The 15618-nt window shown below is 36.5% G+C and overlaps 2 protein-coding genes across 3 annotated transcripts; one reads left to right on the forward strand and one right to left on the reverse strand.

Moving 5' to 3' along the window:
* The first annotated feature begins 872 nt into the window (after positions 1-872).
* LOC120626534 (protoporphyrinogen oxidase) lies at positions 873-4785 on the forward strand. Of its 2 annotated transcripts, XM_039894077.1 has the most exons (3): positions 1018-1086; positions 1212-1682; positions 2674-4785. In XM_039894077.1, exons 2-3 carry the CDS (start codon positions 1263-1265, stop codon positions 3454-3456), a joined length of 1203 nt encoding a protein of 400 aa, XP_039750011.1. In that variant the 5' UTR covers positions 1018-1086; positions 1212-1262; the 3' UTR covers positions 3457-4785. The 2 variants fall into 2 exon arrangements, with proteins under 2 accessions (XP_039750010.1, XP_039750011.1); XM_039894076.1 differs by having other exon boundaries at positions 873-1682.
* A 3384-nt stretch (positions 4786-8169) lies between these two features.
* Positions 8170-15393, reverse strand: LOC120626581 (dynactin subunit 4). Its single transcript, XM_039894134.1, has 8 exons — positions 15151-15393; positions 13830-14094; positions 13575-13729; positions 13080-13242; positions 11763-11946; positions 9963-10179; positions 9018-9160; positions 8170-8497 (listed from the first exon to the last, which is right to left on the reverse strand). Exons 1-8 carry the CDS (start codon positions 15277-15279, stop codon positions 8287-8289), a joined length of 1467 nt encoding a protein of 488 aa, XP_039750068.1. The 5' UTR covers positions 15280-15393; the 3' UTR covers positions 8170-8286.
* Positions 15394-15618: the final 225 nt, after the last annotated feature.

The raw sequence follows: 15618 nt of genomic DNA on the forward strand, positions 1-15618 counted from the left end.
ATAATTAAAATTACACACTTAAAATGATCCGCTTCAGCGATGTTCGGCTGATAGTAATGAAAATGTTGTAAAGATGTTTATTGTAGAAATGTGGGAATCCTCTCAAAGGAATTTCTAGACCAAGATACGCTTTCTGTGTGCGTTTCGTTCCAAGATCATCAGAATAAAGAGCAATAAATTATGTATACCGTACAGATTTGTATTGTCACAGCAAATTAAATGTGAGTAATGTAGGCACAATTATAACCCCTTCTCATTGTTAACCGGTAATAGGTTGATTTCATGAGTACTGTAGGTACAAGTTCTAATTTGACCATTTACGAAAATATTTTTTATTTCAGGCCATTTATTTGTAACTTTAGTAACTCTGTGGATCGTTCACTGAGCGTTATGCGCTCGGTATAACAACCAAGTAACAAACCGATGTGAGTGCGACGGGTATGAAATTGAAATTCATTATCGGGCCGCGACACAACTGCGTCCCTTTACGCCTTAATGCTCCAATCTTCAGAATATATTATTACGCTTCAATAAGTTTTTAAATTGGGTTTCAATTATTTTTGTACTTTAAAGGAGGTGTCGCTAGTTTAACTGCCATATCTTAAGAGCTAATTGGTTAGAGTGAAATTTGCGCCGCCAGCTGAGATAACGAAACAGAACACATAATAGAACTACCGGTGTATTGATTATTCTAAAAGGACAATAATGCTTGTAATTTATTTTACCTATACTCATTGTTAAGTGAGAAAATAAAGAACATTTAGAGCATGTTAGAGCACGTACGTGTGTAATTTATCTGTGAATTAATGTCAATGTCAACAATAAATTAATTGCTAAATGTCAAATTTGTCATTTCATAACATTTCGCAACAATCCCCCAAAATTTGATTTGAATTTTGACTGAGGTCGAGTTTGTCGAACTCTTCCGTGTTGTTGGTGAATTAAAATGTATTACGAACCATATGTGACAGAACTTGTGGATTTTGTTGATTAAATATTGAATTAACACACTTTTAAGTTACATTAAAATTAATTCCGGAACGATGGCAGCTATTCTTGGTGGTGGATTAGGCGGTTTGTCAACAGGTTATTATTTGTTGAAAAATAATATAAGTAACAACAATAACTTGAAATTACTACTTCTCGAAGCGACTGACTACTGCGGCGGATGGATAAAGTCCATAAAAACTAAAGATTATATATTTGAACAGGGTCCACGCACGATCAGACCTAGAGGAACAGTCGGCCTGAATACTCTAAATATGATTCAAGATCTAGGCCTCAGTGAGCACATTTCCGCTATAAAACCGGACCACCCTGCTGCAAAGAACAGAATGATATACGTCAACAATACTTTACATCTGCTACCATCTAGTTTAAAAGGTATTTTTCAGAAAAGTGAACCATTCTCCAAACCACTCATTTACGCAGTCCTAAACGATCTCTTATCACCTCAGAAGGAGTTAAAAGACGATTCAATATATAACTTTGTTGAGAGGAGGTTTGGTAAAGAGATAGCAGATTATGCTGTTGCACCTATGATATGTGGTATTTGTGCTGGCGATGCCAAGGAAATATCAGTTAAATTCCTCATGAGGTCTCTATTTGAATATGAGCAGAATGATGGGGGTGTGATAAAGGGTGTGTTGAAATCATTATTCAAGACAAAGAACCAGGAAGAGGTAAGAAACATATTTATTTATTTTTAAATTCAAATTAGCTCTTGTGTATGTGTGAGTGAGATGGCTCATCTGGTGGCAAGTCAAGAGTCAAATATTACTTTATTTAAATAGGCACATACATCGCTCTTTTGAGGCGTTCATTACATACAAAATGTTTGCTTAGTAGTGAGATAACAGTGATAACTATAGATTCGTAAACTTAAAACTAAAGCTATGAGGGTTCAGATTGCACTCTGGTCTCAGACGAAGCCCACAACAAACTTAGCGGGGATAATTAAGTTATGATGCAGTCTAACATGGTAGTGTTAGAGTGTGGCAACTATATAAAACCCATACTTCTAATTGGTATTCATGACATTGTATTGGAAAGTTAAACTGCTTAGTGGTACATCTTTCTAAGTAGGGTGGTAACTAGCCACCGACAAAGGCAGACCAGACCATAGGGTGTTCAGAAAATTATGAAAACTATTTATAAGAGAGAGGAGGGAGGTCAACAAAGCTTATTGACCAACATTAATCATGTTATATATTTAATCTCATGTTTTAGATTAGAGCTAGTCCTTAAAAAAAATATAGAATGAACAGACATGATCATTTTTAATGACTTTTTCAGTCCCGACAGAAAGTTTCGGTTTAGTTTCAGTATGTTTTAGTTTATAAATAAATAAATATAAATATACTACGACAATACACACATCGCCACCTAGCCATAACAAAGTAAGCATAGCTTGTGTTATGGGTACTGAGATGACTGATGAATATCTTTATGAATAATATATTACATAAATAATTAGAATATGCATATAAACACCCAGACACTGGCAAACATTCATGCTCATCACACAAACATTTTCCAGTTGTGGGAATCGGACCCACGGCCTTCGGCTCAGAAAGCAAGGTTGCTGCAAACTGCGCCAATCGGCCGTCAAGTTTGTTTTTTGCAATACAAAAGTATTTATTAATCCCAGTAATTAATTTTCTTTTCTTTCAGATTGTGTTGAGTGAACTTGCAAAAAGGGCTGTGGAGGAAAAATGGAATGTGTATTCAATAAAAGGTGGCCTTGAAATTATTCCTACTGTAATGAAACAATACTTAAAAGAAAACAATGTTGATTTGCAGCTCAACAGTAAAGTAGAGGAGCTTGAATTTATTGATTCCAGCTTAGTTAATGTTAAGAAAGGAAATGGCGAAGTATTGCCAGCTAACCATGTATATTCATCTATTCCCTCGCATGCTTTGGCTAAACTTGTATCCAAACAACACCCAGAACTGTCCAAACTTTTAAGCGATATACCATTTGTAACTGTAGGTATTGTTAATTTATATTTTTCTACACAGAAACCTCTGATCACACCAGCTTTTGGTTTCCTAGTACCTCCGATTGAAAATTCTCCAATATTAGGTGTAGTATTTGATTCTTGTTGCATTCCCGATCAAAAAGGTACTGTTCTCACCGTTATGTTAGGAGGGAGATGGTTTATAGAGAAGTTTGGATCCGATATCACAAAAGAAAAGTTGTTAGAAATTGCTGTAAAAGAAATAAAAACAATTCTTAAAATCGATGAATCAGTTGCAGCGCACCATGTGAACATTTTACATAAATGTATTCCACAGTATGTAATAGGACATTATGAGCGAGTTGGTGAAATAAGAGAGTATATAAGTTGTAATAACTTGCCTATCTCATTAGTTGGTAGTAGTTACGATGGTGTTGGTATAAATGATGTCATTTATTCCGCAAAGACTCAGGTGGAGGAAGATGTTAATAAATAAGGCAAATTGTCATAATAGAAACAAAAGAGTAATTAATGTTTTACAAACTAGATTGTCTACTTTGTGGTACATTGTTACTCTAAAGTAAAAACTTGTGAATGTCCGGCGAGCGTGAGTTTTTTTGACTTTATTATTGTTTAGTTTATAGACTTGTGTATATGTATAAGAGCACTATTGTGTTTGTACCATAAATATGTGAGGTATGTATATTAAGTTGGTGTATATATCAGTACTCCTACTGTAAGATTTGTAAACTGTTTATTTTGAGGTTGATTTCGAATATCACGTTAAAGTAAAATGGAACTTATGAACTATGCTCAAAATTATTTATATTCCTATGGTCAGATGTTTTGGCCATACGTATGTAAATTAAAATGTACACTGTAGAAATTAAGTACATTTTACTTTGTGAAAGTGTACTCGAAAATTACATGATTGGGAGCCTACAAATCGTTGTACTCAGAGTACGGACTGAAGAATACTCTACGTTCATTCTAATAGGATGTGCGTTTAAAATGCTCTGGTTATTTGTAATGGTTTGCACTTGACGACATTTTCTCGGGCAGTTGTAGTGCGCCAGTGGCTGCTACTCAATCAAGTAACGAATCAGTCGCAACCCGTTTGTGTTTATATATACAAACGTAAATTAGGGTGAGATTTTTTTGCCAAAAGGTGTATCTAATCAAACGAAATATAAGCTATCTTCGGGGATTTCGTGAAGACCCCAGGAAATTCTCAAAACAAAGGATAACGTTTTCCCCTGCGATATGTACATTTCTATGTATATTTAAATCCGCCTTTAAATGCGTGAAACAATGTCGTCTTGTGCAAAGGCACTAAACGCCACTAAACTTAAATAAAAAAACTCCAATAATTAATAATAAATACGAAATATTATACATTTGTATAGGTATCTAAATCCAGTTTCTGAAAGACCAATCAAATCAACTTTTAACTATAATGGTGGTTAAAGTTAACAAGAAATGAAGTTTCATCTTATTATAAGACGAATTCAATTGATTGCTCTAATATTCATTTAATAAATTCTGTCGGTCAGTTAAAGTTATATAGCCATAAGCTTAAGAGGGCTGTTTTGCACTCAAATATTTGTTTTTTTCACTTGCTATTAGCAGTTTTAGTTATATAGTTTTCAAAATACGAACTCTTCAGTTTTATAATAATTACTCCAATAATTGATCAGCGTTTCAGAAACTGGTCGTTAGAATAATTATTGTTACTAAGGGAACCATAGATTTTATATCGAGTAGTAATATTATACAGACACATAATAAATTAAATATGTGAGAGGAGATATTTATATATTTTCTGTTTCCAAGAGTTTTTTTATATGTTAAAAAGGTACTGTTTTGTTCCAAAATTAAATAAATTATATTTTTTTAACTACTTAATTGTTTATTCGATTGTGACCCTCGTCTTAGTTTTAAATATGGGGAAAGAAAATAAAACTGCAGGTGAATAGTACTTTTTTATATTCGTTTTTAGCGTGAATTTAAAGTAATTTATTAAAAGCTTTTATTTAACACATTAACTTACAATCTACGGATTCTAAACTATTAATAAATATAACGACAAATACATTTGTATTCGCAAAACGCTTAGCAACAGGCGTCATTTAAATATTTAGCAACTGTTCATACAAACAACCATGAATTCATACAAAAGCGTATACGCGACTGGTTTAATAAGTACATAAATACCTTGATATTAAACGATATTTTTAGTTCATAATATAACCTTTGCCATTAGACTTGTTGATAGTCAGAAGTTTTAGTGATAACATCCAACACTTGTTATTAAATAAGTATAGTAGTTATATAGCTCGGATAATCGATGAACGTACGGGTGCGAAGGTGCTTGAATGGCGACCTCGCATCGGTAAAAGTAGCGACCCCCGCACCGATAATCAGATCGGACTTAGGATTTTTGTTAGCATTCCCTTGTTAAACTGCTGTGTCTATTTGGATGCGGTTTTTATGTTATATAACTACATTTCTGAGCAGATTGTTATTAAGATTAATGAAAACGAGTCTCTTCCCACGCTGTGAAGGATATGCACCCTTATTAGGTAGTAAACATAACCAAAGTACTTAACTTTATCTAGACGGACAGGAAAATAAAAATTTTTAAATGTATTATCAAAGTATTTGGGTAAATATTGACAATATATGACGAAAATAATAACTCTAAGCTGCCATACATTTACTTTTCGAGAGTTCAACCATACGTTTTATCTAAGCTCATCTTAAACCAAGGCATTTTTATGTTTCTAATATCCTCATGTAAACTCAAGTCATTCCACACGTGAGTGATATAACTGGAAACAACGGTTTCACGTGCTCTCCGAGGCACGGGAGTGGAATACTCTGTGCTGATATTGAGAATTTAGCGTCAGAAAGACCAATAACTAGCTTTAAGTCAGTCTCAGGAAATCGAGCTCAGGTATAAGTGATCCATAGTCAAGACATACTAACTATACAAATGAGACTGATACTATATACACCGGTAATACAAACATCTTATATAATAAATTGTTTTTTTAAATTCCACTACAAGTTAGCCCTTGAATGCAATCTCACCTGATGGTAGGTGATGAAGATAATGACAAGGTTGGTAGCATCCGGCTCCGCCTTCATCTCTCACAAAATAGAAAATTGAATGTTAAAATGTAAATAGCTGATGTTGGAAAAGAGCAACTGCTGAGTTTCTTGCCGGCTTCTTCTCGCCTAGATTCGCTTTTCGAACCAGTGGTAGAGTCACTACAAACAGACAGACATGACGTTTCAAAAGTACTTATATTAGGCGTACTTGAAATAAATAACAGTTATATAACGTTCAGCGGCATGTCTATGCCGGTAGGGTGGTAATTAGCCGCGGCCGAAGCCTCCCACCAGAACCCTCCAACCATAAACAACAACGCTCAGCGCTGCGCCAGGAAGGTCGTCAAAAGGTGTCTGTATTGACTATAACACAAGACAAAGTTTAAAAACTAAAATATGAAGCTTCCAGTATGCATTATAAGGTTTTAAACAGTTTAGTACAACTTATATACTTTTACTTGACGGCCGAGTGGCGCAGTGGGCAGCGACCCTGCTTTCTGAGTCCAAGGCCGTGGGTTCGATTCCCACAACTGGAGAGTGTTTGTGTGTACATGAATGTTTTTCAGTGTCTGGGTGTTTATCTGTATATTATAAGTATTTATGTGTATTATATTCATAAAAAAATAATTATCAGCTATCTCAGTACCCATAACACAAGCTACGCTTACTTTGGGGCTAGATGGCGATGTGGGTATTGTCGTAGTATATTTATTTATTTATTTATTAAATAATTAGTATAACTTATAATCTAATTTAATTCTATTTCACAGAAGAATGGTTAGGTGTCATAATTTAAATTGTATTAATATGTAGATAAAAATAACTAGCCGCGGAGATTATTGATGAGAACATTTTTATTCCGACAATTTTTTTAATCCAATTGTTTATTGTTTAATGTTAAGCGTTTAAAACAACCTCGCTCCGGTAGTTTCTGTTTATAGTGCATTTAAACATTCACTTTTCAGATTTGTAATATTGCTGAGCTTAGATATCGCTCCTTCGTTGAGGAAAGCTTTCCCCGCGAAAGATGGCGTATATGGTGTCGTTACGGGTTCTGGTTTTTTGAAGCAAATAGCAAAAATCCTTTTGGATCTTACTTTGGATGATATTTGCTTCGTGTTGGGTCATGTCGGCTCTGGGCACAAAGGTGACCGCTACACTCGTGCGGTAGGGTGGCTCCCTTGTGCGCGTCTGTCGGTCCGTGCGTGGTGTTTTGTAATCTCTCGGGAGTGAGATGGTATTGTCTAGCCTATCGCTTAGTGATCGCGTTGTACGTGTTAGCGCGAGTGTCGGGGTCCGGTTTGCGTGGTTAGCTAGCTTGTAGTAGGTAGTAGGTAGCTTGTTTTATGGGTGGGTGGCTTATAATCAGTGACGTGCACTGGGTTCATGCCATAAACCCTCCTCCTTTTCGAGTTATACATCAATTTTAGGATATGCAGTTATGAAGCAGTATTTTTTTTTTTTTTTTTCTTATATTTATAGACGAGCGCTTGACTGCAATCACACCTGATGGTAAGCGATGATGCAGCCTAAGGTGGAGCGCGCTTGCCTAGAAGATGCCTATTCACTCTTGATTTGAAGGTACTAATGTTGTAAGAACTGGGGAAAATGGAAGCTGGAAGAGCATTCCAGATCCTAGCGGTGCGAATTAGAAACGAAGATGCGAAGCGCTTCGTACGCGTCCGCGGTATATCGACCACGTAGGGATGCAGATCCTTCCGGTGCCTCGCGGTTCGATGGTAAAAAGGCGAGGGGGGAACTAGATCAAATAGTTCTTGAGCACACTCTCCGAAATATATCCTATAGAATACCGAAAGGCAGGCAACCTTGCGACGATGTTCCAAACTCTTAAGTTTTTTATTGGCTAGGTCACCGATGAGCCTTCTAGCACGGCGATCAACCGAATCCAGGGCATCAAGCTGATACTTGGCAGAGCCAAGCAGTATGCAGCTTTTGTGCATGTATGAAGTGCACGCCACTGCTTATAATATACATATAAACACCCAGACACTAAAAAAGATTCATGTCCATCACACGAAAATTTTCCAGTTGCGAGAATCTTGGACACAGAAAACAGGGTCGCTGTCCACCGCGCTGGACTGTTATAGGCTTTTGATTGATAGTACATTTAAATTATAATCATTTAACCAATCTTCTGAGGTGACATTTGTTTATAGCAGTTGCAGATTTTGTGAAAAAGAAAAGAAAGCTTCTATTCACAAACACTGCCGAGATCGAGTATCACAGTGGTGTTCAAGGTGTGGTCTCTGTGCTGAACCGACTGCGCCGAGGGGGGTACTGTGTTCCTGTACGAGTATTGCAGACGAAATGCCACTTGAGCCGGTTTTCCCACTTCTGCTGTTGGATCTGTGGTTACTTTCAACCGCAGTGCGAGCTTGTTCGACTTCCTCCACAAGATGATGCTGAAAATAAAACACATTAAAAATAAAATTTCAAAAGTTTAAATTCGTGTATTTTTTAATTCATGTAGGCACTTATGAAGCGTTCTAACATATAAGTTTTTGTAAGGGTGATAACTTCTTTCACCAACTTAAACCTAAATCCCTTTTTCTTGCTATCTACAAAGGTTGCCTGTAAGAGAGTGATTGCAGCAATAAGGCCGCCTTTGCACGTCTACATTGTGTACTGTATACTCCTTACTGTTTCTTTTCCTGCATGTTATTTGCGCGATAAAGTATTTCTTCTTCTTAAGCTACGATACTACAATGTATATGCCTTTTTATATCAGTGTAATAGCTACTGTAGCGCCATCTGGTAGGCAGTTTCGATCTTCATTTTCAAAGGTCGTATGAGAGACGTTTGAAACATGGTATAACACATAGCTTTATAATTTTGCTAATCTTGGAGGAATTAATAGAGAGATATATATTTAAAGGTTGAAAAGACTGCAAATTATTTTGATTTCATTTCAAGAATACTCACTCGCTAGTTTCATGTTGCGGATCATCGTCATACTCCGCGGCGTCATCTCTCTGCGCAAGCGTCAAAGTAACTTCCGGGACACAAATCTGACTCACTGTCGGCATTTCCGGCTTCCGTTCAATAACTTTGCTCCACGACGTGTCCTAAGGAGTTTAAAACAAAAATGACGATAGAGTCAAATAGTTACATTTGGGTTTTTGCGACCCAACTCGTATTGAATAGAAATAGAATAGAAAAACTTTCTTATAACATTAGGAAAAACACAAGGAAAACAATAATATCACTTAGTGTTAGGGTGCAAAGGCGGCCTTATCACTAAAAGTGACCTTTTAAAGGCAACCTGAGCGTGTGAAGCCGATAAAAGGGGGGAAAATAGATGGTGCGTAAAGTATGTTACAAAAAATAAAATAAACTTACATTACCATGCATATTACATATATCATTATTTGCCTATTTATTTTATAAATCTGCATTTTTGTTAAAATGAACATGGAGTATTTTGTCAGAAAATGTAAAGATAATATTATAAAATAGAAATATAAATACAATATATGTGTTCCTCAAAATAAATGTTACGTATTTGCGAAAAGTACTTATGCATGTGGTATAAAATGTTTTAACCATTTACCACTCATAATTAAATGTATTTAAAATAAGGTTAAGAATTTGGTTAATGATTAAGTAAGTCATATTATAATATTAACGAATATTGTTGTGACAGTTCTTAATTAGTCTCTGGAGTTTATATTCAAAATAATCTCGTAGTATATAAGAAAATTGCACGCAAGAAAGTGGCAAACTGTTGGCACTATTCCTCATTTCACAACACAAAAAAAAATTACTCAGTTAAAGAAATATAAAAATGTTTTTATTCTATTCTATTCGTTGCTTATGAGTAAAGGTGAAGCCGGTGAAGTGTTTTTTTTGTTTTCTTTGAAATCTCACCTTTTCCAGATTGAGAGATTTTTCCAATGACTTCTCTATGCTCCTCGGCTCCTGGTCCTCCGGCGGTGCGGGCACCTCCTCGGCGCTGTCGGCGGGTCGCAGGATGCGCAACGTCATCTCGTGCGCCGTGGGGTTGGTGACCTTCAACAGCAGGTCCGCCACCTGGCCGGCCTTCACGCTCTCGTGGGAGATTATCTTTACTTCCGGCACGTGGTAGCTGAGACATTTCCCGTTCGTATTAATTGGCGGGAGGGTACTAGGATACCATCAATAAAAGTATCACTAATACTCGATTCGGAAAAAAAATGTGTGAGCCGTCACGAGACGCCTAGCAGATATGAAACATCGAAATTGTTTTCTAGAGGTTATATGAACAGGTTGCGACCGGAATCAGATGCATAATGAAAAGATGAAGCATTACAAATTTGTTCCAAAAATATAAAATAAAATACAACCGAATGGATAACATCTCCTTCGTGTAAGTCGGTTGATAATGACTGTTTTATTACAAAATTAATATTCATTTTAATTGTTAAATACGAAACACAAAAATTCAATCATATAGCGTGGCGAAGCGTTGCCACGGCCTGTGTCGCCACGCAAACAATCAGGTGTAACCTCCGCCTATAGATGTTTCACATCAAAATCAATTCTAATTATTTTTATTGACTGGAAGTCGTAGTAACACGCGAGTGAGTGTCGTATGAACGTGTGTGTACGCAGTGGCGTGCATAGAGGGTATGCACAGGGTAGGTATTAAGTGTATCTCGAAAAATAATTGTTTTGTTTAGGTGCTCAAATTTTCTCAACTCGCTATAACTTTCAAATGTAATGTCCAATTGGAATTAATTAAAAAGTATTTTATTGCTATATAAATAACCTTGATAATAACATTATTTATTTAAATAACAATGAATACTAAATGCGATACTAATTTAAACCACTTGTTTCCAACGGCCGGTTACAATTTTAGAACACAAAAGCTGTTATAGTATAGTTAAGCTCATGTCGGAATGCGACTTAACTATAATAATCATTTATTTCAGGCTTTACCATAAACATTAAACATTGTATGAAACAATTTACAAATTAAATGAAATGCAATTAAAATAAATAAATAAATTTAGAAAGATATGTTAATAAATTACAAAACAAAATTAAAGTTAAATTACAGAACTATAAATAAAAATTGGTTGTCTGTAAAGTCGGCTTACTGACGATAGTTGAACGTGACAACGTCGTAAGAAAATACTGATGCAATGGTTGCGTTTTTCAAAAGATTTTTTTTTTATTTGTTTGGTAGATATTATCGTTGCTATAAACAATTGACACCGCATTCACTTTTCACTGCACTTCATCCTTGCCGAAAACATGTAAATGTATTATTGTATAGAAGCTGTCCACGCGGACGCATCGCTCACACAAGTAGGAGAGAGACAGATGTCGAACGCGGAGGCCGACTGTGCCTCTTTGTCGCTCGTTCCGCGCTCTCGCTTGCACTTCAAGCCTTGAATGGAACGCCTCAGAGCGAGGTAACGCCGCATACGTCATGTTTTTCGTGCGTGCAGCCGGCTCCATCGAATTACAAGACGTCACGTCAAAAAAATATAAGAATAATACTCAGATACTATGACAGTTAGACTCAATATTAACTCGATCCCTCGAGATAATAACAGTACGTTTAATGTACCATCAATAAGTAGTTTTCGAAGCGCACGCCAAGTAACACACACACACACACACACAGGCGTCTCCAACAGTACGGCTTACGGCGTAAGGCTCGTCGGTAGCGTCACTCACAAGGCCAGCAGCTCGATCTTGAACTTGATGGAGCCGGGGTTGTACTCGGGCTTGGTGAGGTTGTGGTCGCAGTCGCGGCAGCGCTGGCTGCGCTTTACGCTGAGCGGGCGCGCCACGGGCTGCAGGCGCGCCACGTCGCCGGGCTGCCACTCCGGCGCCGCCAGCCGCTGCGCCATCGTGCTCACTGCAAGCCGGCGCCCGCCCTCCGCGCTCACATCACGCACAGGTGTGCAAGAATCCAACCGTTTGTTGGACTCAGCATATTAACCCAACTAATTTTGTTTCAAGTAAAAACTTCTTTACGCGCGACTAGGGAGTAACTCAGACTTTTTTTCAACATTTTTTTTTTCGGAAGTAACGCTTACGTCAGACGTCTGCGTAGCTTCCGCTATTTAAAAATTATAATTTGGATTGATAGTAAGCATATGTCATATACTCCAAGCTTCTGGACTTATACGCCAGCTAGTGGCAAATATCATAATCAATTAGGATTATTTACTGTGGCGTGCATAGAGGGTATGCACAGGGTATGAAGGTGGTATAAAATGTAGGAAACCTCCAGTACGAGTTATAAAAAACTTAAGGATAGGCATTGTAAGAGTTATAAAAAGCCTACCCTTAAGTATTTATAACTCGTACTGGAGATTTTCTTCATTTTATATTATCTGCATACCCTCTATGCACGCCACTAATTATTTATTTCCAATATTTTCGAACGGATCAATTGTGAATGGCAAAGTGAATAAAAATTCAACAATTTAAAAAAATATATTTTTTCCGGCGGTGTCAAATCGACTGTATAGGTATAGGTGCATAGTCAGTACATATATGAAAATTTAATTTATGTCCATAAAAATATATAAAAATTTAAAAAGAAAATGCACTGTAACAATATAAATATTAGAAGCAAAAATAAACTCGTTGTGCAGTTTACTAGGCTACACAAAATTGCAAATTCATTCAAGGGCAATTGTATATTATTTTATAACAAATTACCAAATGAAATTTTGAGTTGTCTCTCAATAAGTTCAAAGTTTATATAAAACGTAAGCTTACAGAAAAATCCTATTATAATATTTGGGTGTGAATTGCTCTAGCTTCATAGCTTAATTTAAATTTACTGGAAGATGGTGATAACAAAAAAATAAATTTACCCGGCTAAGTTTGTTGTGGGCTCTTCTTAGACCAGGGCGCGTTTGGAACCCTCGTAGCTTTAGATTTAAGTTGGCGAACGAAGTTATCGCCATCCCGTTACAATTATGTAACGGGATGGTCATAACTTCGTGCCAGATACCTCATCCAAAAGGTTAAACTCACCCTGCTTTAAGTTGACCTCCCTCAAATGGTAGTCTTCAGGCAGCTCCTCAACCTCTGCGCTGGCCACACTGGGCACGAAGTTGGCGATGGCAGATGATGAACTCTCGCTGGAAGGCAGGCCAGCTATATTGCGTGCCATCGCACCGGTTAAACCTGTTTTGTCCTGTTAAAGAAAACCATAGTGAAAACCTAAACTAATAATAAATTTACACTCTCTATTGACATCCTACATTTGAAAGGTGCTGTCAGTCGAAGTCAGGTAGCACCGTTTTTCTATTGCTACATTTATTTGTAAATGTCTCAAAACTACTTCCAGGGTTTTAGCAGGGCAGCAGGATTAAAGCTTAACTGAAGGTTACATTTAACATTTTCCTGGTGTTTTAAGAAATTCGTTATTTTTTGTAGCTTATCTCATTTATTAAAACATCAATACAAATAAAGTTTGATACTATTAAACTACAATATCAGGTTATTATTAAAACAGTTAAAGCTTACAGTAAGAGTAATATATTTTCCTCTGATGGCAAACTTTTTCCGCTCTCTGTCCAACTTCTCCTGTTTCTCCTGCTGAGCTATTGCCTTGTAGTAGTCCAGTAGCTGGTTGATGCGAGCTGTGTATGGGTTGGTTCTTTCTGGCCACCCTCCGGAAGCTTTTAGAAGACATATGAACTTAATATCATTAGTATCATTGATAACAATCAAGCAAGTTTTTCGAATTGTGGCTCTTGTGATAAAAATTACTATACAAACCAACAGGTTGATCGGGGATGCCAACATCACGTGACGTCCAGCGACAATTGAAACACGACAGATAATACATCTTCTTTGCCTGTTTGTTCTCCACCTTTGCATCTCCAGCAGCAGGGTCCTGCCGCGGCTGTGCGAAGGTTGCTCGCGTCGAGAGTGTGTGGAAACAGCTGGGGCAGTCGAAACAGCTGCTACATCGGTTCTTTTTGAGCCTTGCTTCAGATGATGGCATATTTTCCAGACAATTGGCACAGTAGTGGGAATCAACCTAAAGTATAATTTGAATTTTAGTTCAGTTAACATCTTTTTCATTACGGTAAGATGATAGTGATAACTTTTATCTAAACTATAAGATTAACACTAATGTGACTTACTCTAGTAGAGTAATTTGGTGTTGGTAAGTAATCAGTTAACTTACTTATCAGGATAAGTAGGTTAGTCCTTCAAAGTCACATTGTGTTTAGATACATTTTAATTAGACTAATAAAGAACATACAATAATTAAATTATATTTTATTTTAGATTATGTTTATGTTTTATTTATTGCAACTGGACAATTTTCGGGAAATGCTGAGTATGTAGGGGTTTTCAGACCTTTTATTATAGGACTGGATGTGCCCTGCGGCTTTGTCCATGTTAATTACGGGACGCACCGTACTGCTACATTTTTGAACTTGAAATTCAAAAATTTTATTCATGTAGACCTTATCACAGGCACTTATGAAGCGTTCATATATTCAACATGTTACACTAATGTTAGTGATGGTGATAACTGTATTTGTTAACTTAAAACTAAAGCTAAAATGGTTCCAAACCCGCCCTGGTTTAAGATGAGCCCACAACAAACTTAGCCAGGTTATTTTTGTTATTACCATCTCACAGTTGACATAATGTTGAGCTATGAAGTTAGGAGCAATTCACACTTAAGCTTTTTTATCATACATGTAATCCCTAATATTATAATAGGATTTTTCTATAGGCTTACGTTTTACATAAACTTTGAACTAATTGAGAGACAATGTCTACAAACTACCTTAATAAATCAGACACCAAACGTAAACATTTTTCAATATTACTGGAAGTGCCAAAAATACAAACCTATGATACCAAGTCATTCCCAGGGAGGCATTCTCCCTGCCATAGAGGCTTATATAGAATATAACAATGTGTTATGGCGAAGGTAGGTCATGCATAAATTAGAAAATTACTCAATACAATTTTCTCTATTAAAATTACGGCGTTATACAAGTAAATATACTTTTTATTATGGTTTTCTTTATAAAGACGAAGTTTTAGTAATTAAATTACAATAGAAAATACTCACTTCGTGACAAATGCAGAATCCGCATCGTATTTTCAAGCAATGCCGGCAAAAATATAGATTTGTTATTGGTTTCAACTGCCCGCAAGAGCAAACATATTTCACATAGTCCAGTTGAGTTAAATAAGCCATGGTTATGTTTTCAAGAAAAGCTAAGTTGAATCTTGAAAGTAAAAAATCGTAACACAACTGAAAATCAAAATGTTGACTCACTGACAAATGCCATAAGTCTGAAGTCTGAAGACATTAAGCTGACAGTAGCAGGTATCAAAAAGCAACTATATTGACACTGACAGTTAGTTCTCTAAAGACAGATGACAAGAATGTTGCCACTACCGAGGAAAGAATTCGCGGATCGATTAAAAAAGAAGAGGGAGAGTCTAGTTCGGCACATTCCACAGGAGTTTTTTGATTCTCAAAGTTACCTACTTTGTTATAAATCTTACTACAGTATAAATTGTGTAATGCACG

This window comes from Pararge aegeria, chromosome 9 (assembly GCF_905163445.1).
Source record: "Pararge aegeria chromosome 9, ilParAegt1.1, whole genome shotgun sequence".
In the NCBI taxonomy this organism is placed as follows: domain Eukaryota; kingdom Metazoa; phylum Arthropoda; class Insecta; order Lepidoptera; family Nymphalidae; genus Pararge; species Pararge aegeria.

Excerpts from the sequence above, each read along its gene's own strand:
- LOC120626581 (XM_039894134.1), bottom strand. The coding sequence starts at position 15,279 with ATGGCTTATTTAACTCAACTGGACTATGTGAAATATGTTTGCTCTTGC. Across the intron at positions 13,243-13,574 it reads GAAAATATATTACTCTTACT|GACAAAACAGGTTTAACCGG; the intron begins GTAAGCTTTAAC and ends TTTCTTTAACAG. Across the intron at positions 8,498-9,017 it reads CCGCAACATGAAACTAGCGA|CATCATCTTGTGGAGGAAGT; the intron begins GTGAGTATTCTT and ends TTTTATTTTCAG.
- LOC120626534 (XM_039894076.1), top strand. The coding sequence starts at position 1,044 with ATGGCAGCTATTCTTGGTGGTGGATTAGGCGGTTTGTCAACAGGTTAT. Across the intron at positions 1,683-2,673 it reads AGACAAAGAACCAGGAAGAG|ATTGTGTTGAGTGAACTTGC; the intron begins GTAAGAAACATA and ends CTTTTCTTTCAG.